We start from the raw sequence: 24823 nt of genomic DNA, 5'->3' as shown, positions 1-24823 counted from the left end.
CATCCATCGGATTTTCCAGAGTGACCTCTAAATTCCTTGTAGCAACAGTTCTACACATAGAAAGAAACACGCCCTGTTTCTATAGATGACTTCCCCAGTCATCCAGAGGCCTAGATGGAAGCCACTTTGAGTCCCTCAGTCTTTTATCAGTTCAGTTCAGTCGCTCAGTCATGTCCAACTCTTTGTGACCCCATGGACTGCAGCACAACAGACCTCCCTGTCCATCATCAAATCCAGGAGTTTACTCAAACTCATGTCCATTGAGTTGGTGATGTCATCCAACCATCTCATCCTCTGTCATCCCCTTCTCCTCCTGCCTGCAATCTTTCCCAGCATCAGGGTCTTTTCAAATGAGTCAGCTCTTCACATCAGGTGGCCAAAGTATTAAGAGTTTCAGCTTCAGCACCAGTCCTTCCAAAGAATATTCAGGACTGATTTCCTTTAGGATGGACTGGCTAGATCTCCTTGCAGTCCAAGGGACTCTTAAGAGTCTTCTCCAACACCACAGTTCAAAAGCATCAATTCTTTGGCACTCAGCTTTCTTTATAGTCCAACTGTCGCATCCATACATGACTACTGGAAAAACCATAGCCTTGACTAGACAGACCTTTGTTGGCAAAGTAATGTCTCTACTTTTTAATATGCTGTCTAGTTAGTTATAGCTTTTCTTTGAAGGAGCAAGCATCTTTTAATTTCATGGCTGCAGTCACCATCTGCAGTGATTCTGGAGCCCCCCCAAAATAAAGTCTGTCACTGTTTCCACTATATAGGGTCTTTTATACCCTATATAGATAATTAATCATCAAAATGCTTTTGTTCTTCCTAAGAACATCTCTCATATTATCACTTCTTTTCAACTGTAACAAACTTGGTTCTCCATTGGCTTCTTGCAGCCGGACAAGTTCAGTCCAAATGCTTGGAACGGAAGAAATCTATTCTTCTCAAAACCTGACCTTCACTTTAGTTTCTAGCTTTATCTTCTGCTGCTCCCCTTCCACTGTAACCTGCCCAACCACACCCTTCCTCTCATGTTTATGCTCTGTTCTTTTCCTGTTGCTACTGTAGCAAATTAACAAAAACTTGGTAACTTGAACAATACAAATGTATTACCTTATAGTCAGCAGCCTGAAAGTATCGACTAAAATCAAGGTATCCACAGGGCTGTGCTCCCTCAAAGACTCTAGAAAAGTATCCTTTTCCTTGACCTCTGCAGCTTCTAGAGGCACTTACTTTGACTCATGGTCCTCCTCCCCCATCATCAAAGCTAGCCACACTAAGCCAGTCCTTCTCCTCATGCTACCACCTATCTGGTTCTGCCTCCCTCTTCCACTTCTTCCACTTTTAAAGACTCTTGTGATTACACTGGGCTCATCTGGATAAACTAAACTAATCTCTCTATTTTAATGTAAGCTGATTATCTTACCCTTTGCCATGTAACCTACCATATTCACATTTGGGGAATTAGTACATGAACATCTTTGGAGGGACATTATTCTGCCTAACACAAACTCTTTCCCATCCTCTGCCCCCTAAGTTGTCAGAAGTGATTTTAATTATCTATTCCTCATTTTGCAACAATCAATTAATTGAATGTTATTACAAAAATCCTTCTGTTTCAATTAAGTAAGACTAACTGCAAATTACACATTCAGAGGTCTGGATTTATATTTTTAAGGGAAAAAACTCACAATATTGAATGTCTCTATCTAAGCTCAGTTAACATTTTAAATCATACTGGTTTGAAAAGATACATGTACCCCAATGTTCATAGCAACATTATTTACAATTGCCAAGATATGGAAGCAACCTAAGTATCTATTAACAGATGAATGAATAAAGAAGATGTAGTATACACACACACACACACACACACACACACACACAATGGATGGAATACTACTCAGTCATAAAAAATGGCAGTGAAATATTGCCATTTGAAGCAATGTAGATGGACTTGGAGGGCATTATGCAACTGAAATAAATCAGTGAAAGACAAATGCTATATGGTATAACTTATATGTGAAATCTAAAAGGTACAACAAACTAAAGACTATAATAAAAAAGTAGATTCAGAGATGTAGAGAACTAGTGGTTACCAGTGGGGAGAGGGAGGAGAGAGGGGCAAAATAGCAGTACAGGATTAAAAGGTACAAACTACTAGGTATAAAATAAGGTACCACAGATTTGCCTGGTAGTCCAATGGTTAAGAATCTTCCTGCTAATGCAGGGGACACAGGTTCAGTTCCTGCTCTGGGATGATGCCACATGCCAAGGGGAACTAAGTCTGTGCACCACGGCTATGGAGCTTGTGCCCTAGAGCCTACAAGCTGCAACTACCGAAGCCCACAGGTCTTAGAGCCCATGCTCTGCAACAAGAGAAGCCACCAAAAAAAGAAACTTGTGCATCATAGCTAGAGCGTAGCCCCCACTCCCTGCAACTAGAGAAAGCCCGTGCACATCAATGAATATTCAGTGCAGCCCAAATTAAAAACTAACTAAATAAATAAGCTACAAGGATATATTGTACAATATAGCCAATCTGTATGCAGGTCAGGAAGCAACAGTTAGAACCGGACATGGAACAACAGACTGGTTCCAAATAGGAAAAGGAGTACATCAAGGCTGTATATTGTCACCCTGCTTATTTAACTTATATGCAGAGTACATCATGAGAAACGCTGGACTGGAAGAAACACAAGCTGGAATCAAGATTGCCAGGAGAAATATCAAAAACCTCAAATATGCAGATGACACCACCCTTATGGCAGAAAGTGAGCAGGAACTAAAAAGCCTCTTGATGAAAGTGAAAGAGGAGAGTTAAAAAGTTTGCTTAAAGTTCAACATTCAGAAAATGAAGATCATGGCATCTGGTCCCATCACTTCATGGGAAATAGATGGGGAAACAGTGGAAACAGTATCAGACTTTATTTTTTTGGGCTCCAAAATCACTGCAGATGATGACTGCAGCCATGAAATTAAAAGATGCTTACTCCTTGGAAGGAAAGTTATGACCAATGTAGATAGCATATTCAAAAGCAGAGACATTACTTTGCCAACAAAGGTCCATCTAGTCAAGGCTATGGTTTTTCCTGTGGTCATGTATGGATGTGAGAGTTGGACTGCGAAGAAGGCTGAGTGCTGAAGAATTGATGCTTTTGAACTGTGGTGTTGGAGAAGACTCTTGAGTCCCCCTTGGACTTCAAGGAGATCCAACCAGTCCATTCTGAAGGAGACCAGCCCTGGGATTTCTTTGGAAGGAATGATGCTGAAGCTGAAACTCCAATACTTTGGCCACCTCATGTGAAGAGTTGACTCATTGGAAAAGACTCTGATGCTGGGAGGCATTGGGGGCAGGAGGAGAAAGGGATGACAGAGGATGAGATGGCTGGATGGCATCACTGACTCGATGCACATGAGTCTGAGTGAACTCCGTGAGTTGGTGATAGACAGGGAGGCCTGGCGTGCTACGATTCATGGGGTCGCAAAGAGTCGGACACAACTGAGCAACTGAACTGAACTGATAAATGGAATATAACTTTAAAAAGTTGTAAATCACTGTATTTTATACATGTAACATATAATGTTGTACATCTATACTTCAATTTAAAAAAATTATACATACTGGTAACCACTCAGAGGGTCCTAATAAAACAAAATATTTTAATATCTAATTGGCTTAAATTAATGATACTAATGACAACACACGGACTAATTACATTTCATTGGCAAAACTTGAAAGAAATGTTTTACTTATGGGTATTTTAAAAAGAGAGTCTAGTGTTATATCTAAAGTATTTCTGCATTAGTCATTCAAACACTTTTAGGAAACTTCCCTACATGTTTTTTAGTTTAAAGTGCTTTGGTTGTTACTGCTTTCCTAAGCTTAAAGAAGGGAGCAAGCACACAGATGGTGACAGGTGAGTTACTTCCCCTCTTGGTCTTAGACACAGTGCAAAAATTAATTGTATTTTTAGGGCATTAAATAAGGGGCTGGAGCTTGGGCTGTGATCGAAATCACTTATTACGACCATTTCCAGTATCATTTCCTTATAAGAAAGGACAATAGAGACAGAGGGAAAAGCAGCAGCTAAAGGTTCCTGAAAAGACTTCCAGAGGTTGAGAATACTTCTTGGTTCTTTCCTATGTCATCCTGATACTACGGGAACAAGTTTAGGTGTGCAATATTTACCAAAGCAGTAAGATTACAAACGGAGAAGGCAATGGCACCCTACTCCAGTACCCTTGCCTGGAAAATCCCATGGACGGAGGAGCCTGGTAGGCTGCAGTCCATGCAGCCTAAGAGTAGGGCAGGACAGAGCGACTTCACTTTCACTTTTCACTTTCATGCATTGGAGAAGGAGATGGCAACCCACTCCAGTGTTCCTGCCTGGAGAATCCCAGAGACCGGGGAGCCTGGTGGGCTGCCGTCTATGGGGTTGCACAGAGTCAGACATGACTGAAGTGACTTAGCAGCAGCAAGATTACAAAATCTTTTAAAATCTTTTTGTCCCTTCCTTAGGAAAGCCTTCTCTAGTCACCCCCTAAATTAAGACATTTCGAAAGAGATCTACTTTCGTGGACGCTTATACTTCTCCTTCACAGCACTTATTCTCAGATCCTCATTACAGATTCTTTTTTATAACTGTTTGATGTGTTCTTCCATACTGTTGTCTTCCTTACTACTGCATCCTTAGCTTTCACCACAGTGATGGACGCATATTTACACCCTTAAAATGTTGAATCAATACTTGAGGGGAGAAGGCAGAGGCTATGTTGTTTTGTTACTTTGGTATTGGGGAACAATTCAAGCACAGTGTCCTCTGCTCTCAATAAGTGCTCTTTGAAAGAACAGATGTCACACCCCTTAGGAACCCTGCATGCTGCCGTAGCTGAAGCCTCTGAGGCTTACCTAAGACAAGCCTCCTTCCAGTTCACCTTAAGTAGAGAGGAAATAATGTGCACTCAGCAAGTGGTACATGAAAATACATGTTTTTTCAGGTTCTCGTAAAGGGCTTTTAGATAGTCTCTTAAAATTGTGGAGTTGGAAACATCCATTTTGCCTTATCTCTTAACAGCAGTTCTCAAAGTGTGGTCCCTGGGTATCACATCGTTGGTAACACCAGGGAACTGGTTAGAAATGCAAATTCTTGGGAAATAGACCTGGTGAATCGGCACAGGCCCCTTCCTTCTAATCTACAGGTTTTTCCTTTCGGAGGTCCCCTCCGCCAGTGTGAACACTGACAGCGGCGCTCAGCCCTTGGGTGGCTGTTGATTAGAAAGAGAGTTCAGAGACGAAACACCGAGGTCAGGAGCACGGAGCTCGGGCCGAGGTCTCTCCCAAGCCTGGAGCGTCCAGAGCTGAGAAGGCTGCCCGCGTGGGGAGCTCACTGGTACAGCCCAGCTTCCGCCCCGCCTCCGGCCCGCGGCCCCGCCCCGTTCCGGCTCACGTAAATAAACGCGAGGAGCCAGCGACGGAGTCGCCGGTGTGAGGCGAGGTCGTTGTAGCCACTTAGGTGTCAGGAACGAAAATCACTGACCAATGAGCTGCTTGGATGGTCTGGGCAACGGACCAATCGCGAAGCCTCGCACCCGGATATGATAGCCGGTTCTGAAACCGAACTCTGAAAAAGTGTGAGGGGCTCCCCACGTGGGTCGGGGCACTGGGCGTGGATCAAGGGATGAACGTTTCTTAGGGTCAGTGTCTCGCGGGTGCGGTAAGCGTGTAAGGATCATCGCTTTGGATTTGGAGTTGGAAACAAATAAATGAGGCTGTTTGTCCGTGGAAAGAATTCCCGCAGCGGTGTCCCAGAGCCAACGTGTGGGGAAGCCCCTCTGATGGTACCACACAGGGAGCAGGAATCTTGAAGACGCAGCTCGGGTAGTGGGAATATGAATCTCTTACCTAAAAGCTCGAAGGAGTTTGGCTCCGTTGACTATTGGGAGAAGTTCTTCCAGCAGCGAGGAAAGAAAGCTTTCGAGTGGTATGGAACCTACCTGGAACTGTGCGGGGTGCTGCACAAATACATCAAGCCCAGGGAAAAGGTAAGCGCGGCCTGGCAGCCCGGTGTGTACTCTGGAAAGTAGGAACTGAAAACAGAAATCCTGCATTTGGTAGACCGTGACCGGCGTGGGGGCCCTAACTGGGCCGGTATTTTCAGGAGTTCATGCAACATTCCGGCTAAAAGGTAATTACAAAATATCCTTCTACGGTTTTCAGATAACAGCTTCCACCCCCAGATCATTCTTGAATTAGTAACCTCACAGGAAGAATGACTTATTAAGTGGTGGAACCTAGGAAGCTCCTCCTAGTGAAGAAAGTGTGCTTTTCTGTCACTGTGAATGCCCGGAGAACTGGTAGAATCCGTGGCTTTACTGATAAATTAATCTGTTACCAAATAGTTGTTGTGAGAACTGGTAGAATCCGTGGCTTTACTGATAAATTAATCTGTTATCAAACAGCTATTGTGAGCCCACACTTTAAGGTGCTGTGCTCATCCCTTTAGCGGCAAATGCGTTGATACGTAAACCCTGGGCACATTCCAGAAGTGATAAGTACAGTAATAGGTTGGGCAGAAATGGGGTTGTACTGGAAGTAGGGAAGGAAGAGGGTAGAAAACGAACATTCAAGGAAGAAAGTCTTAAGAGCCAGACTTTATGCTAGGTGCTGCGTGTGTGTGTGTGTGTGTGTGTGTGTGTGTGTGTGTGTGCAGTCATTGAGTTCTCATAATACATTTCAATGTGAGTGGGTAGTACAAGAATTCTACAAATGCAGAAACTGAGGCTCTGAGAGGCAGTTTCTTGCCCAAGATCATAAATGTAGTAAATGCTCATGTGGGGATTTAGACTTAGGCCTACCTAGCTTAAACGCTTATGCAATTGTCACAGTACCATGCTTTTCCAGAGATGGGGCAGAATATTGAAGGATCAATGGGAGATTGTTCAGTAGAGACGGAGGCAACAATTTGTGTTTTAAGTTTTGCTTCAGGAAATAGCAGAATATCATGAGCTGGAACCCAAGGCATGAGTGGAATAGGATTATGCCAGACCCAGTTTTTTTGTTTTTTTTTTTTTTAACTTTTTGTATTGGGGTTCAGTTCAATTCAGTTCAGTCACTCACTTGTGTCCAACTTTTTGCAACCCCTAGGACTGCAGCATGCCAGGCTTCCCTGTTCATCACCAACTCCCAGAGCTTGTTCAAATTCATGTTCATCAAGTCGGTGATGCCATCCAACCATTTCATCCTCTGTTGTCCCCTTCTCCTGCCTTCAATGTTTCCCAGCATCAGGGTCTTTTCCAATGAGTCATTTCTTCACTTCCAATGACTCATTTCTTCACATCAGGTGGCCAGAGTATTGGAGTTTCAGCTTCAGCATCAATCCTTCCAATGAATATTCAGGACTTGATTTCCTTTAGGATTGACTGGTTTGATCTCCTTGCAGTCCAAGGGACTCTCAAGAGTCTTCTCCAACACCACAGTTCAAAAGCATCAATTCTTTGGCACTCAGCTTTCTTTATAGTCCAACTATCACATCCATACATGATTACTGGAAAAACCATAGCTTTGACTGCTGCTGCTGCTAAGTCGCTTCAGTCGTGTCCGACTCTTAGCGACCCTATAGACACGGCAGCCCACCAGGCTCCCCCTCCCCGTCCCTGGGATTCTCCAGGCAAGAATACTGGAGTGGGCTGCCATTTCCTTCTCCAATGTGTGAAAGTGAAAAGTGAAAGTGAAGTCGCTCAGTCGTGTCTGACTCTTAGCAACCCCATGGACTGCAGCCCACCAGGCTCCTCCGTCCATGGGATTTTCCAGGCAAGAGTACTGGAGTGGGGTGCCATTGCCTTCTCCATAGCTTTGACTAGACAGACCTTTGTTGGTAAAGTAATGTCTCTGCTTTTTAATGTGCTGTCTAGGTTGGTCATAGCTTTTTTTCCAAGGAGCAAGCGTCTTTTAATTTCATGGCTGCAGTCATCATCTGCAGTGATTTTGGAGCCCAAAATAAAATCTGTCACTGTCTCCATTGTTTCCCCATCTATTTACCATGAAGTGATGGGACTGGATGCCATGATCTTGGTTTTCTGAATGTTGAGTTTTAAGCAAACTTTTTCACTCTCCTCTTTCACTTTTATCAAGAGGCTCTTCAGTTCCTCTTCACTTTCTGCCATAAGGATGGTGTCATCTGCATATCTGAGGTTATTGATATTTCTCCTGGCAATCTTGATTCCAGCTTGTACTTCATCCAGCCCGGCATTTCTCATGATGTACTCTGCATATAAGTTAAATAAGCAGGGTGATAATATACAACTTTGACGTACTCCTTTCCCAATTTGGAACCAGTCTGTTGTTCCATGTTGGTTCTAACTGTTGCTTCTTGACCTGCATACAGATTTCTCACGAGGTAGGTAAGATGGTCTAATATTCCCATCTCTTAAAGAATTTTCCATAGTTTGTTGTGATCTACACTGTTAAAGGCTTTGGTGTAGTCAATAAGACCCAAGTAGATGTTTTCTGGAATGCTCTTGTTTTTTTCTGTGATCCAATGGATATTGGGAATTTGATCTCTGGTTCCTCTGCTTTTTCTAAATCCAGCTTGATCATCTGGAAGTTCACGGTTCATGTGCTGTTGAAGCTTGACTTGGAGGATTTTGAGCATTACTTTACTAGCGTGTGAGATGAGTGCAATTGTGTGGTAGTCTGAACATTCTTTGGCATTGCCCTTCTTTGGGATTGGAATGAAAACTTTTTCCAGTCCTGTGGCCACTACTTAGTTTTCCAAATTTGCTGGCATATTGAGTGCAGCACTTTCACAGCATCATCCTTTAGGATTTGAAATAGCTCAGCTGAAATTCCATCACCTCCACTAGCTTTGTTCATAGTGATGCTTCCTAAGGCCTACTTGACTTCACATTCCAGGATGTCTGGCTCTAGGTGAGTGATCACACTATCGTGGTTATCTGAGTCATGAAGATCTATTTTGTATAGTTCTTCTGTGTATTCTTGCCACCTAGGTGAGTAACAATTTTGCAGTAGTTTCAGGTAAATAGCAAAGAGGACTCAGCCATACATATACATTATCCATTCTCCAAACTCCCCTGTCATCCAGGCTGCCGCACAACATTGAGAAGAGTTCCATGTGCTATACAGTATTTTCTTGTTGGTTATCCATTTTAAATCTAGCAGTGTATACATGTTCATTGCAAACTCTCAAATTATTCCTTGCCCCTATCCTTCCTCTTTGCAACCATAAGTACCTTCTCTAAGTCTGTGAGTCTCTTTCTGTTTTGTAAGTTACATTTTCAACTGTAAAACAAATAGGAGATTTCAGTTGTAACTACTGAATTTGGATTCTGTGACTTTCTATCAATTCTTGAGTAGTAAATGTTTGATTCAGAGAAAAGAACAACCCTGGTTAGTCAGCTTCTGTGTAACTTGCATTGTTATAGCTAAATGTGATTTGTTACTAGTGAATTCTGATAGAGCCTAGAATCAATTCTGTAATGGTGTTCTCATTCCTTTGCCTTGATCACCTCCATCTTGTTTTTTTTCTCCCTAGGTGCTAGTGGTTGGGTGTGGTAACTCAGAGCTAAGCGAGCAGCTGTATGATGTGGGCTATCAGGATATAGTGAATATTGACATTAGTGAGGTCGTCATCAAGCAAATGAAGGAACGCAATGCCAGCCGACGGCCCAGGATGAGCTTCTTGAAGATGGACATGACACAGATGGAGTTCCCCGACGCCTCGTTCCAGGTGGTGTTGGACAAGGGCACCCTGGATGCTGTCCTAACAGATGAGGAGGAGAAGACCCTGCAGCAGGTGGACAGGATGCTGGCTGAGGTTGGCCGTGTCCTGCAGGTGGGCGGTCGCTACCTCTGCATCTCCCTGGCTCAGGCTCACGTCCTGAAGAAAGCAGTGGGTCACTTCTCTCGGGAGGGGTGGATGGTGAGGGTACACCAGGTGGCCAGCAGCCAGGACCAGCTGTTGGAAGCAGAGCCTCGGTTCTCCCTGCCTGTCTTTGCCTTCATCATGACCAAGTTCAGGCCGGTCACTGGCTCTGCCCTTCAGATCTTTGAGCTGTGTGCTCAGGAGCAGGGCAAGCCTGTGCGGCTGGAGAGTGCTGAGCGGCTGGCCGAGGCGGTGCGGGAGCGGCAGCAATATGCCTGGCTGTGCAGCCAGCTGTACCGCAAGGCCGGGCTGGGGAGTGTGTCCCTGGACTTGTGCAATGGGGACACGGGGGAGCCACGCTACACCCTCCACGTGGTGGACAGCCCCACTGTGAAACCATCGCGGGACAATCATTTTGCCATTTTCATCAGTGAGTTGGGATTGCTCCCTCTCTTTCCTGAAGGGGGCTGGCTTACCGGGGCTGGATCTGGGGATTTGGTGGATGGGTATGCCTTGGCTGGCTTGATCTTGCAAGGGGGCTGTACTTTGAGAGGTTAGACTGGCCACGGCATAAGGAAGGGGGAGCTGCCTGCTTGAATCTGAGGTTTATGTCTTCCCATCTTCCATGGCAAAGGCCTGATGAAGTGTGAGAATGGGGTTGCCCTGGAGTAGGGAGAAGTAATACAGATAAATTTAGGCAGGTCAAGCTGTTGTAGAGATGTTACTTTGTAACAGAGTAGTAGAAGCAAGGAGCCTTGTAGCCTGTGAGCAGCATGACCTGGGGAAGTCTCTGTGCTTCTCTGCTGAGTTTATGCAAACAGGACAGAGTAGCTGCTAAAAAAGGCAGCTCTGGGACCAGGCTGGTTTCCATTCCTGGCTCAGTCCCTTCAGGATGCTACTGGATAAGTTAGTGTTCTTTCTGTGCCTCAGTTTTCTCCTCTATAAAGTGAGGTCATAACTGTCTTCTGTAGTTGTGAAAAGCATAAAAGCTCTTAGAATAGTGCCTGGCACGTGATAGGTTTTACAAATATTAGTGTTTTTATTGAAAGGGTTGGTAAATGATACCAGGTTCACCTTAGTAATGATCAACAGAGATAGTAAGAGGAAATGCTTTCAAAAGTAGAATATTCTAGACAAATGTGAAGTGTTGATACGTCATGCTGGTAATTGGTTTCCCAACACGGAATCCATTTTTCCAAGTATTCACTTATCCTGACTGTCCACCGGTGGGAACAAATAGTGTAGTGGATGTGAGCATGGATTCTGGGGCTGGACTGCCTGGGTTTGAGTCCTAACTTAGCCAGTTACTAGCTGCGTGAACTTGGGCAAATACAGTAACTTCTGCGTCTTAATTTTCTCATTTATAAAATGGAAATAGTAATAATGCTTCCTGCATCTTGGGCTTTTGTGAAGATTTGATTAGTTTCTGTTTGTAAACTGTTTGGAATCATGCCTGGCATGTAAGAAATGTTAGCATTATTACTATTTTTCTTACATTTGGTACTTGCCTCCCTCCGCTTACACGCCCACACTTTTTTCCCATGGGTCCTGCCGTGGGTCTGCTGGCAGTGGGCCTTGTGCACTAGGGAATTGATAACCCCTCAGTAGGTCACAATTGGAAGGGACGGCCTGGCTCTCTGCCACGTGGGCCATGTTGATTGTGGGCTTGAACATTTCCCAGGACTCCCTGTCAAGAAATGCCTCTCTCCAGTCCCCCAGGGTCGGGAGACAGAGTGGCTGTTTGGCATGGAAGAGGGCCGGAAGCAGCTGGCAGCCAGTGCAGGCTTCAGGAGGCTGATCACAGTGGCCCTTCACCGAGGTCAGCAGTATGAAGGCATGGACAGCATCCAGGCCGAGCTGTCGGCCAGAGTCATGGAGCTGGCCCCGGCTGGGATGCCCGCCCAGCTGCAGGTAAGAAGGCTTGGGGAGCAGCTTTCAGGGTCTCTGGAGAAGTCATATTAAGAGTCAGGAAGGCAGAGGTTGTTTTGGAAGAATCTAGGACCAGGGTCTGTGACCCTAGACTGTTCCCAGAGGGCATATTGGCAGCTAAGAGCTAAGTGGGTAGAAAATATGTCCCAGGCAGTGAGTGGAAGGTGAGTGATTGCCTTTATTGAGACCCATAATAGCATCTGTCTGCAGGGCCTCTTGAACAGCATGAAGGAAGTCTCCACCTCCAGCTCCTCACACTGTGGATTACTCAGACAGTTCTTCTCCTAATGCACTTTGCACAGGATTTCCTTGGCCATTTTCCTCCTTAGAACTGTCATTGTGTGAGGTAGAATGGGAAAGGGCCAAAAGAGCTCACCTTAATTTTCAGAATATTAACTCTGTGGGTTTGATGTTTCTCTAGGAAGGGAACTGAAGGTTTTTGCCAAAATGGTGATATGGTATTATCAGTTGACACTGTCTGTCTTGTGCTATCCTGGTCATAAGACAGGGTGATTGACTTTACTGCAAGGACTTTATAGAAAAAGTTTGTCCTTCTTGATAGATGGGAAAGACAACCTACCTGGAGTCTTGGTGCTATAGTGACAGACCTGAAAAGAAGAGAAGCCAGTCTCCTGGGTTCTCAGCCTGTGGTTCTGCCTACAAGGCTGACTTGTGCTTACAGATTAGTAAGTCTGTGATGCTTTCTGAAGACTGGGGTTAGTGTCATTAGAGAGACGCAGAGCTTGTGGGAAGGTTCTTTTGTGAATTTTCTCTCAAAGTTTGGAGTCCCTCATGATGATTAAATATTCCTGTAAGTCTTTAAAAAGAATTAAGTGTGAAGATTGGGAAAGGAATGGAAAAGTTTAGGGTGAAATGTATTTTTTCCCTCATTTTCTTTTTTTCCTGTTTAGTAAAATGCAGGAAAAAGATGAGAATCACTGGGGGAAGGGAGAAATTTCTCCAAATTTGGAAAGGTTGCTTTGCCCGTGGATTTTGGCACCTTTATCCCAGCTCACATTCCTTCTTTCATGATTCTGGTCCTTCTTCAGGGTTGCTTCTCACTTTCATTGTCTTGGACTGTTGAAAGTCCTTTTAGGAATTACTCTTGAGAAACTCCTGTTTTTCTTGTGGAGAACCAACTGCATTTCACTAATGGTTTGGGGAATCTTTATTCAGTTGGTTTTCAAAAGATGGATTAAGCTTTTTGAGATCTAGTCAAATGCCCCAGAAAAGTACTTTGACGGAGTGGTGAATCTTTGGAGTTGTTGCTACACAGGACCTTGGTGTGGGGATTCCTCACAGAGACACAAAGGCAAGGATTAGACTTTCTCATCTTTCTCGATGGAGCTGGCATTTCGACGACAGCTCTGCTGTTCCTTCAGGTGCCCTTCCTGTCTGTGGGTGGGGACATTGGGGTCCGGATCGTTCAGCACCAAGCCTTTAGCCCCTTGAGCGGCGACTACGTCATCGAGGACGTGCAGGGAGATGACAAGCGCTACTTCCGGCGGCTCATCTTCCTCAGCAACAGGAACGTGGTGCAGTCAGAAGCCAGGCTGCTGCAGGATGTGTCTCACAGAGGTGAGGTGTCGTGGACGCGGTGGCGGTGTCCCTGAGGATGCGATATGGACAACGTGGGGTGGCCAGAAAGACTTGCGAGCTTGGCGGAGTTGTAGGACAGACCAGAGGCATATGGCTCCGTGGGTCATCCTCTTATCTTCTGGGCTGTTAGAGTGTGAGTGGTGATGAACAGAAAGGGGGTCGATATTCTCCTCTTGAGCAAAGCCTGGTTCTAAAATGATAAGGAGGGGGGTGTGGTAGTTTACCAAATAAATGTGATCATCGCCTTAATGCCTGGAGTTCAGAGACCACCTATTTTATAAGTTGCTCAATATGCGTCTGTATATTAATTCAGTAGGCCTGCTCTCCTCCTTCCAGCCACCTCCCAGCACCTGGTTTAGAGGATTGTAGAGTTGGTGGGTGCCCTGGACGTCACCTAGTTCAGTGCTGTCCAGTAGAACTTTCTGCAGTGAAGGAAATATTTAATACCCAGTGAGCTGTCCAGTGTGGATGCTGAGCATTAGGAACATGGCTGGTATGACTATTAAAGAGCACATCTTTAATCTTATTTATTTCCAATGAACTTATATTTAAATGTAAATAGACACAGGTAGCCAGGGTTACAGGCTTGGACAGGGTAGATCCACACCATGTTCTCTAGAATCCCTTTTAAGTGATCTCCCAGGTGCTGCTCACAAACACCCCCTAAGGGGGAAAGCAATCGTTTGTTTCACCTGCTGTTTTCTCCGGTGTATATATTTGTACTTCAAAAGCAATACTTGCTTATTGTAATCAGTTCACAAATCAGATGTATAGAGTAGAAGTGAATGTTCCTCCCTTCCACCTCTCCAGTATAACTTCCCTTTTGAGGCCCAGAGACTCAGGCTTGGAATTTGAAATTGGCTTTTCTGATTCTTGGAAGTTTCCTTTGCCTGATGACCATGCTGTCGTGTTGGCAAGGCCATCTGGAAGGAGAGTGAAAAGAGAGAGTTCAGAACCTCATGAGATCCTGGGTTTGCCCAGAGCTCAGGGTCAGGTGACTCTCTGCAGGACAGTTTTCTCTTGAGGGGTGTCCCCTGGTCAAGTGCACCTGTGTTTGCTGGGTTCCCGAGCTGTTGTTGGGTCACTTGAGGTGCAGTTTGGTTCAGCTTCGTCTCACCAAAAAATCAGTAAAATTGCTTCAAAGAAGATATCCCCCTCCAATTTGGGTTTCACATTTTTCCCCCCATTGTTGTCAAGATCCTGGTCTTCTTACCATCACTTAATTCTCATGGGAATGATTTTCCTATGGGAGTATTGGTGAGAAGGAGAATGTGTTAAAAACGGATTTAACTTTTCTGATTGTTATGTTACATCAGGCTGCCCCTCACACATCGCTGCCCAACGCTGCTGTGGAGTGCAGCTGGTCCCTAGGAAAACAGCAAAACCAGCTGTTCGCTCTGTCCTGGTGCAGTTGAGAGAGTAGGGAGAGGAAATGTAAAGGGACCTTTGTAGGATTTTCCCCCTTCTGTGAACATTTGTGATGTCCTTGTCCACTGGGGTGGTGTGAATTACCATCTGTGCGATGCAGTTGAAAGATGGTAGGTGTTGGAGACAGGCAGTCCCACATTCAAATCCTAGCTGCACTGCCAGATTTTCTATCTGCTGAGAATTGGAATAAGAGGGTTATAAAAGCTACAGGAGTAAGAGTCCTGGTGCAATAATTGGCACAGAGGCAGTAATTAGTAACTTTAAGTTCTTTTCCGCTTAAAAAAACTCATGAATAAACTCCTCTCCTGTGAGCAGCTTTATGTTTCCTAAAGAAGTTCTAGCTCCCCTCACTCAAGTATTCCTAGTGTTCTCAGTTTTTGGGTGTTTTCTTTGCCACTTCCCTTTTCTGACACCCTGGCACGTGTTAAATTGTTGGACCACCAACTCTTTGGGGGAAAAAAGCCACAAATTGTACTGTTCGCTAATTTCTGTGCATAAAAATGGCCACCATGCACAGATTTCAAGCTACCAGCATGTCAGCCTGTTCACAGAATGCCTGCATATTTCACCACTGGTTCCCGAGTCTCAGTCAGCCAGCTGCAGCACACTGCTGCTCGCGTGCCGTACTTTCCAAGGAGTGGCATACCTCACACAAGCTCATTCGTCTCTGTCTCTGACCTAGCCCAGAAGAAACGGAAAAAGGACAGGAAGAAGCATCGGCCTGCTGATACCCCAGAGGACCTCCCTGCAGCTCAGGGGCAGTCCATTGATAAGAGTTACCTGTGCTGCGAACACCACAAAGCCATGATCGCCGGCCTTGCGCTGCTGAAAAACCCGGAGCTGCTTCTAGGTGAGGAGGTCGCCACAGCCTTCCACCGTAGGAAATGTGTAAGATTACAGATATCATCAGGATTGGCTGCCTTGCAGCTTAAGAACCATGATTACAGATCAACAGATGCGCATATATTCATGTCTTTCTTATTCCCAACTGTCTTCTGCATCATTCATGAACGTCCAAGTAACTTTTCCCACAAACTCAAATTGTAATCTTGAAACAGACATATGTGCTGATATCTACATTTTTTTCTTCTATTCATTTATTTAAAAATTAATGTAAAATTAACTACAGTTTTAAAAATTAATGTATGAAATATCTTCAGTAAAATCTATAAAGTGAATGGATCTTAAGTTGTTTAGCTTGATGAATATCCATATACCCTGTAACCAGATGGAACGTTTAAAAATCACATCTCCAGAGAAATACCTGTGTACTCTAGGAAAATTTCTGGCTTTTCAGTGATGCATTCTTTGAGTGCCAGATGTAATTCTTTCTTGAATTTCTGCTTTTAAAAAAATCCATAGTATAGGTAGTACAGTCATAGCCTTACCACTAATAATAGGTTAGGATCTAACCACAGGAGCAAAAATATTTGTTTCTGCCCACTCTTGTAGCTGTCTTCCCCTCGAAGTCCCTGAGTATGTCCTGTTGAAATACCCTATACTTGTGGTCTATCTTGGTGCTGATGTGTGTCACTGGATTCTCAGTTGTTACATTTACTCCTCAGGGTTTCTCTCTTTTTGGTGATTCTTTCTTGTTTCATATCTTCTTTCATCCCCTATTTCTCTGAACTTGAGTGTAGGATTTGGGCTTTTGTTTTCCTGTGACTTCTGGAACTTGGATGGATTTCCTTCACTTGTTGGATGTGTCTTATTAAAGGCAGCTGTGGCCTTTGAGTTGGAAGCTGGGCAGAGGGCATCACATCTACACGCCCTGTGATCATGGACAAGATGTTGCCTATTGTCCCTCCCGTTTCCTAGAGGGGTTTAATGATGCTGATGGTGGGGATTATTGCTGTAAAGTCAGCTGAGGGCTTTCCGATGTTTAAGGACCCATAATAATAACATACTGATTGCTCTTCTGGAACTAGTAAAGGAAGGATCGTGAGGCCAGAGTTGAGTTTACATATATTAAATTGACTCCTGAATTTCTAGAAAGAGACAAGGGAGGCCAAGTCTCTAAACCTTGTATCTTCTGGCCAGAGCGAACAATCCAACTGTCTCTTTAGTCCTCTCTAAGGCTGGTGCAGAACTTTATAGTGAGCAGATGGTAACATAATGCTTTTATTCTTTATTACAGAGACCCCACTGGCACTGTTGGTGGTAGGCCTGGGCGGGGGCAGCCTCCCTCTCTTTATCCACGATCATTTCCCAAAGTCCTGCATCCATGCTGTGGAGATTGACCCCTCTATGTTGGAAGTGGCCACCCAGTGGTTCGGCTTTTCCCAGAGCGACCGGATGAAGGTCCACATCGCAGATGGCCTGGACTTTATAACCCGCCTGGCAGAAGAAGAAGGTACAACTGTTGGAGAATTTGGAGGGGTGTTGAGGAAAGATTGATCCAAGGTTGTCAGGTCTGCAAGGGCCTGTAGAATTCACCTATAAGAGATATGAGCATCATCCCATTCTTTCACCTGTTTCATTTGTTCCCTCATTTGTTGACATATTTATTCAGTAAATATAGAGTATCTATCATAATCTCAGTGCTGTTAGGGATTAGGCTGTGGCAACAAGTAAAACAGACTGTTTCCTGCCCTCATTGTGCTAAAAAAATCAGTGGGCTCCTCTTCTGAATCTCTTCTGACCCTGTGACCTTGCCACCACCTCATCATCCCAAGAAAGTCAGTGTCTGGAGCTGAGTGAGGTAAAGGGGAAGAAATGTTGGGGGGTTGTGTTGGGAGATGTGTTCTGTAAATCTTTCAGCTCAAGATGAAGCCAGAAATGGAGTAAAACATCATTCATGTAGATGGGTGGTTTTAACCCGGGGTGTTTGGCAATGTCGGCAGGCATTTTTTGGTTGTAAAAGCACAGCCTACCATTAGGTAGGGGTGCTTCTGGCATAATAGTGGGTGGAGACCAAGGATGCTGCTAAACATCTTATAATGCACAGGATGGCTGCTGATGATAAAGAATGATCTGATCCAAATGTCAACAGTGCTGAGGTTAAACCCTGATGCAGGTGTTGGTGGGAATTCTAATAGCCCTGCTGCTGCTGGGATTAAGGTTCCATTTTTCTCTAATAATTTGTATCCCAGACTTGGACAAAAGGCATGTTAATATGTTCTAATAGCTCTTCTGATGCTTCTGCAACTTAATGTATAGGCTCCTGGTGACTGATGTTTTGCAGAGTGTGAGCCTCTTAAGGAGAAGTTAGGTTGGTTCAGTCCTGCCTGAACCTGGGGAGTCCAGGCCACCCACCCTTCCTAGTCTGCTCATTCTGTAATAGTTGCTCTGGTTCTCACTGGGTTAGAGCATTTTCTAGGAAGGGTGTGGCAAAACGGGATGCCTGGGGTAAGTATTTTGGTGGTGCTGCTGCTGCTAAGTCGCTTCAGTCGTGTCCAACTCTGTGCGACCCCATGGACGGCAGCCCACCAGGCCCCCCAGTCCCAGGGATTCTCCAGGCAAGAACACTGGAGTGGGTTGCCATTTCCTTCTCCAATGCATGAAAGTGAAAAGTGAAAGTGAAGTCTTTCAGTCATGTCCGACTCTTCGCGACCCCATGGACTGCAACCTACCAGGCTCCTCCATCCATGGGAATTTCCAGGCAGGAGTACTGGAGTGGGGTGCCACTGCCTTCTCCAAAGTATAGAGAAGATAGACAAATGCTGCCTTAATTGCAAAGTAAGCTGAACTCTATCAGAGTTTCCCAGATTTGCTCTCTGCGGCTGGGGCAAAGGTGGGGGCCCAGACCCAGGATAGCTAATACCTGTGAAAGCACTTAAAACAGAACCAGGCATGTGGTAGGTACTCAGTCCAGGATGTGCTGCTGTTGTTAGGACCTCTAAACCAGATCTGAACAGCCCTGGCCTTTGTCTCTAACAACAACCTTTCAGGTTGTTGGAGGACTCAGTGCCACAGGTGGGGGCCATGGTTGTCCTTGAACTTTGATGAGCCAACATGTTCTGCTCTTGAGAAACCAAAATTAAATCTGTGCTATGAACAGTGATGGGCATGCTGTAGTCCTAAGTAAATATATATTGATTATTGAATAATCATTAGCACTGTCTCAGTTTGCTAAAAACCAGTTGTTCATATTGTAGGCCTACCCCTTGAAAAAACTAACATTCTAGTAAGGAGTGGATCAGATTCATCATCAGTTCTTTCTCACCCATTGAACAAATCCCTTAGAGCCAGTAATTCTTAAAGCAACTAAAAAAGATTTGCTGACTTTAATTTGAGAACATTTTTCTCCAGAGTTAAGTTAAAGATACCATGTGCTGGGTCAGCCCTTACAGGCAGAGGCAGCTGCTTTGTCTAAATCAGTGGTTCTCATCTCTCTATTTCGAATCACCCGAGGAGCTTAAGAAAAGTACCAGAGGCTTCTCACTTCCTGTCCCATCTGTTCTTCTCCACTCCAGGAGTTTTTAACTCCGTTGTTCAGGAGTGGAGCCCAGGTTCTCTGAGTACTTAGAATTTTCCCATTTGGCTCTAGTGTCCTGCCAGGGTTGAAAATCACTGGTATAGATGGACTCTTAGTAATGATCCTGCTGGAGTGGACCCCAGAAATGTGTGTCTGTGGAAGGGGCTTTAAAATGTAGAGGCAGATGAGATGATGGTGCTGTCTTAGACGTGGGCACTCCCAGCAGAGCCCTGATGATGTAACTGCTTTGGACAGTGACTTTGGTGCCCTTAGGCACCACATCCTCCATGTCATTCCTGTTGACTTAGCCACCTGTGCCAACCACAGGTCGCAGAGGAAATGTGGAGGAATGTGAGTGGTGTTATTTTATCCAGCAAAAAACAGAGACTTGTCTGCTTCTCTTTCCCAGCACGGCCTCACTACGACGTCATAATGTTCGATGTGGACAGTAAGGACCCAACCCTGGGAATGAGCTGTCCACCCCCAGCATTTGTGGCACAGCTTTTCCTGCAGAAGGTCAAAAGCATCTTGACTCCTGAAGGTATGAAGAACAGAAGGTGGCGAGGGAGAAGGGATGGGCCCTTTAGGAAGATTTTCTTTTTAATGAAAAATGCACGTAAGTGTGTAGCTTGATTGGTTTCCCCAGATTGAACATACCCGTTTACCAGCACCCCTACAAGTCCTCTTAGCTCCTTTCAGTAACTTGTCGTCCTCTCAAGGATAACCACCAGCCGCACTTCTTTTTTAATCATTTTATTTATCTGTTTTTGGCTGCGCTGGGTCTTGTTGCTGCGCTTGGGCTTTCTCTGGTTGCAGAGAATGGGGGCTGCTCTTTTTTGTGGTGCGTGGGCTTCTCACTGTGGTGGCTCTCGTGTTGTAGAGCATGGGCTCTAGAGCACAGGCTCAATAGTTGTGGCACATGGGCTTAGTTGCTCCACAGCGTGTGGGATCTTCACGGACCAGAGATCAAACCCATGTCCCTTGCATTGGCAGGCAGATTCTTAATCCACTGAGCCACCAGGGAAGCCCACCACCCTCACTTCTATCAGCACAGCTTAGTTTTGTCCATATGGAATGTTCTCGCTTTTATTCCACTCAACATGATGTTTGTGAGGGTCACTCATGGTGTTGTGATGACATCGTTCCTTTTTATTGCTCTGGTGTATCGCTGGGTGACTACCACGATTAATTTATACCTTCGGCTGTTGGCATTGGGGTTTTTTCTTTTTTGAGGATTTAATAGGAAGTACTGCCATTAACATTCTGGTAGATGCCTTTTGGTGAAGTGTGTGTGCAGGTCTGTTGGGCATAGATGTGGGATTGGGGGCAGGAAGAGAAGGGGATGACAGAGGATGAGATGGCTGGATGGCATCACTGACTCGATGGACATGAGTCTGAGTGAACTCTGGGAGTTGGTGATGGACAGGGTGGCCTGGCGTGCTGCGATTCGTGGGGTCGCAAAGAGTCAGACACGACTGAGCGACTGAACTGAACTGAACTGCCATTAACATTCTGGTAGATGCCTTTTGGTGAAGTGTGTCCACAGGTCTGTTGGGCATAGATGTGGGGATGTAATTGTTGGATCACAAATTATGCATTTATTCAGTTTGTAGATGCAATCACACAGTGTCACAAAGCAGTTGTATTAATAGCAGTTCACATCCCTGCCAGCATGTGATGCTAGCAACCCCACATGTCCTGGACTGGGCAGTCTGCTTTTTCATCTAAAGAGCCGCCTGTTTTCAGATTAGGAAACTGAGGTAGAGACTTGCCAAAGTGACACACGATTAGACTTAGGGCTCCAACCCAGGTCCTTATGACTTAAAAGCTGGAGCTGTTAATCTGTATATTCACCACCTCCCAGGTGTTTTGATTTGGATTGCATACAGAGTTGATTTAGAACCTTTATTGTCACAAATAAAGGTATGTATTATACATGTCAGGAATATAATTTATCTCTGAAATTGATATTAATTACTTGGGGTATTAATTTCTTCTTTCTCAAAGCAATTCTTTGTGAAACAGAGGCATGGAGAATGGTCATATTTGTTAGCAGCACAAGAGAGCAAGAAATGAGCGTGAAGCCTTCTTATGGTTCACACATCCCCTAACTTCCTTCATATGCTGTGTGTTCTCGGCATAGTCACTGCTGCCATGGATGTGTCCCTTGCTCCACCTGCCTCCCGGGATCAGGAATGGCTATATTCCTCAGAGCAGAACCTTGTCTCCTGTGTTCCCTGAACCACGGTCATTCTCCTTTCTCACCCTGCAGGTGTCTTTATCCTCAACCTTGTGTGCCGAGACCTGGGGCTAAAGGACTCAGTGCTGGCCGGGCTCAAGGCGGTATTCCCCCTCCTGTACGTCCGGCGAATCGAGGGTGAAGTCAATGAGATCCTGTTCTGTCAGCTGCACTCTGAGTGTAAACTCGCTACACCAGAGCTCCTGGAAATGGCCCAGGCCTTGGAGCAGACCCTGAGGAAGCCCGGAAAGGGCTGGGATGACACGTATGTCCTGTCCGACATGCTCAACACTGTGAAGATCGTGTGAGTGTCTGGACCAGGCCGTCCTCTCAGCTTCCTGCCAGACTGACCTCAGGCTGCTGGCCTGCCAGAGACCAGAAGAAATACAATGTGTATTAAGCCTCGTATTTTTCTTAGTTTCATACTCATCAACGTGCGCCCTCCTGCTCGTGAGGTTGCCTGAAGGTCTGGGAGAATAAAAAAGTCTTTGCTGTGCTGTCCTCTTCGGTACTGCTTGGGTTGATCGCCTTTGCTTCCTGTGCCGCGTCCTTGAGTAGGTTTCCTGCTGGAGCTCCATCAGGCGTGATGCCTTAACAAGTGTGTCCCAAGCTCCTTAGGACTGGAGACATCACACACGATTACTGGTTTGCTTTGCTTTTTCCCTCTCTTGGTCCTGTAGGAACCATCTCAAGTGAGATAGACAGTAGAGCATTTTGTGCCAAAAGACTATAAATAGGGTAGCCTCTCTATAGATTTGAGACAGCTTTAAGAGAACATCTACTTTGTCTTCCTGGAGATGAAACTACCGCTGACATGCTTCTACATTTTAAAAATCTGGTAACGCACTCCTCTATTTTTTTCAATGTTTTATTAAACTTTTTATTTTACATTGGAGCATAGCCAGTTAACAATGCTGTGATAGTTTCAGGTGGACAGCGAAGGGACTCAGCCATATACATACAGGTATCCATTCTCCTGTAAACTTGCCTCCCCTCTAGGCTGCCACATAACATGGAGTAGAGTTCCCTGTGCCATACGGTAGGTCCTTGTTGGTTATCCATTTTAAATGTAGCAGTGGGTACCTATCCATCCCAGACTTCCTAACCCTTCCCTCAGCCTTCCCCCTGCAACCATAAGTTTGACCCATTCTAACAACTTTTCTCATAGCCCAAGCCGTCTATTCTGTTCCCCCAGAGGGAGTGAATGTATCTGGCCCCATGACCTTGTGTGTCAGAGTCTTAGCAGTCTGAAGTCTCTTGTATTGGTTTACTCACATTTACTGAGTGGCAGCTGCATGCCAGACTCACTGTAAAAAGTTGTAGTGGAAGTAAAGATGTTTAAGAATGGCCAGAAAGCACAAATTAGTAATAAAAATGAACATGTTCCAGGAACATTTCTGAGTGAGTGATTCAATACACTGTCTCATGTAATTTCAGATAAAGGATAGTTAAACCAAAACTGCATCTAACCCAAATCTCACTTGAGCCAATTGAAACTATTATGCCAGTTCATCTCTTCTAATAATAAGTAAGCCAAAACTGACTTAATAGCAGTGCTATGGGAAATCCACCACCCCAGCTCCTCTCCTCCCCCACAGGCCCTTTAAATGACTCTACCCTCTCGAGGCAAAGCATATTTAAGAACTGTGTTGTCATCCTTACACAGTTTGCAGCGTGTTGAGAAGAAGTCCGTATGTGCAGAATAATGTTTTTAGATCACATGCATTAGAAATACTAGGTCTTCTTCAGGAGAGGGTCTTCCCTGGCACCATGTAAAGGGAAGGTTATCTCTTGGCTTGCCTTCTACCCCAAGGGACTCAGCTTTGGCATCCTCCATTGTTTTCTAGTTTGTAAACTCATCCGGTATTAGGATAGGTTATAGAGGGTCTACTCTGGAGGGTCCCGTCTGACTGCCCTGCAGTCAGACCACCCCCTAGTGCTGTGCAGACTTTCAACAGCACACTTGGTGGCATAGCCAAGCTAGAGAATTACCAGAATGATGACGAAGTCTCAACTATGTCTTAGAAAGAGTAGTCCAAGGAATTGGCCTCACTGGAGAGAAGCATTTGGAGGTGGGAAGAGGCATTCAGGGGTGATGATAATCGTTTTAAATTTTTGAAAGACTGGGTATGTAAGACGAGTAAGGTTGGTCACATGTGTCTCTCAAGGCTGAAGGCTTCCCTGGTGGCTCAGACGCTTAAAAAGTCTGCCTGCGAAGCAGGGGACCTGGGTTCAGTCCCTGGTCAGGAAGATCCCCTGGAGAAGGAAATGGCAATCCACTCCAGTATTATTGCCTGGAAAATCCCATGGATGGAGGAGCCTGGCAGGCTACAGTGCATGGGGTTGCAGAGTTGGACACAACTAAGCAACTAATGCTTTAAAGGCTGAAGAAAGACCAATGGGCAGAAATTATAGTTGGGCATCTTTCAGCTTAATTTCCTAGAAGATTTGTGCCGATAGAGACCACTGTGTTCACCAGGACATGTGATTCAGGTTTTTTTCAAACTGTAGACTAACTCTGCTCAGTGTGGCTCGCTAAGTTGTGAGGAAAGGGTTTTGTGTATACAAGGCAATGCCATTGGCTGTATGCCATCCTTCTCTTTGGAGAACTATTCACTTTTGTGTGGGTGTATGTGTTTGTGGAGAATGTGTTTGTGGGAGTGGTGTTTCATTTTATTACATATTTTTAAAAACTGAAGTGTAACTGACACAGCATTATACTACTTTCAGGTGTACAGCACAATGATTCAATATATGTGTATATTGTGAAATGATCACAGTATGTTATTCACTTTTGCATTGATGCAAATGGGTCTTTATGAGAATTTTGCCTAACTTAGGCATATGAAGGGCTTCCCAGGTGGCTCAGTAGTAAAGAATCCATCTGCCAAACAGGAGATAGGTTTGATCCCTGGGTCAGGAAGATCCCCTGGAGAAGGGAATGGCAACCCATTCCAGTATTCTTGCCTGGACAATCCCATGGACAGAGGAGTCCGGAAGCTGCAGTCCATGGGGTCACAAAGAGTTGGACACGACTGAGCGACTAAACAACGACAAAGGCATATGAACTCTGGAGGATAGGGAAGTTTGTAAAGTCAGATTCCTTCCAGATCAGGCAAGTAACAAATGAGTGAAGTGAGCCAGGTGTAAAACAGAAAGGCTCAGTATAAAGCCTACTGTGAACCAGAGAATAAATGCCCCATCGAAAGGCGGCAGCTGTTCTTCCAGCTGAGTGTTGTCTTGCAGGAGTGTTAGATCTTTTAAGAGACCCCAGAAATCCTGAGTGGATATGTATGTGTGAATATTAAAGTGTTGGCCAATCAGAACCCA

General features: G+C 45.0%; 1 protein-coding gene across 2 annotated transcripts; it reads left to right on the top strand.

Annotated features, from left to right (window-relative positions):
- The first annotated feature begins 5555 nt into the window (after positions 1 to 5555).
- Positions 5556 to 21994, top strand: METTL13 (methyltransferase 13, eEF1A lysine and N-terminal methyltransferase). Of its 2 annotated transcripts, none has more exons than XM_045165728.1 (8): positions 5556 to 6042; positions 9552 to 10311; positions 11593 to 11792; positions 13193 to 13388; positions 15520 to 15687; positions 16975 to 17190; positions 19664 to 19795; positions 21527 to 21994. In XM_045165728.1, the coding sequence occupies exons 1-8, from the start codon at positions 5890 to 5892 to the stop codon at positions 21799 to 21801; spliced, it is 2100 nt and encodes a 699-aa protein (XP_045021663.1). In that variant the 5' UTR covers positions 5556 to 5889; the 3' UTR covers positions 21802 to 21994. The 2 variants fall into 2 exon arrangements, with proteins under 2 accessions (XP_045021663.1, XP_045021664.1); XM_045165729.1 differs by lacking the exon at positions 5556 to 6042 and adding an exon at positions 6049 to 6185.
- Positions 21995 to 24823: the final 2829 nt, after the last annotated feature.

The sequence above is a fragment of the Bubalus bubalis genome, chromosome 5 (assembly GCF_019923935.1).
Source record: "Bubalus bubalis isolate 160015118507 breed Murrah chromosome 5, NDDB_SH_1, whole genome shotgun sequence".
Taxonomy (NCBI): domain Eukaryota; kingdom Metazoa; phylum Chordata; class Mammalia; order Artiodactyla; family Bovidae; genus Bubalus; species Bubalus bubalis.
This window is presented reverse-complemented; position numbering and strand designations above follow the sequence as displayed.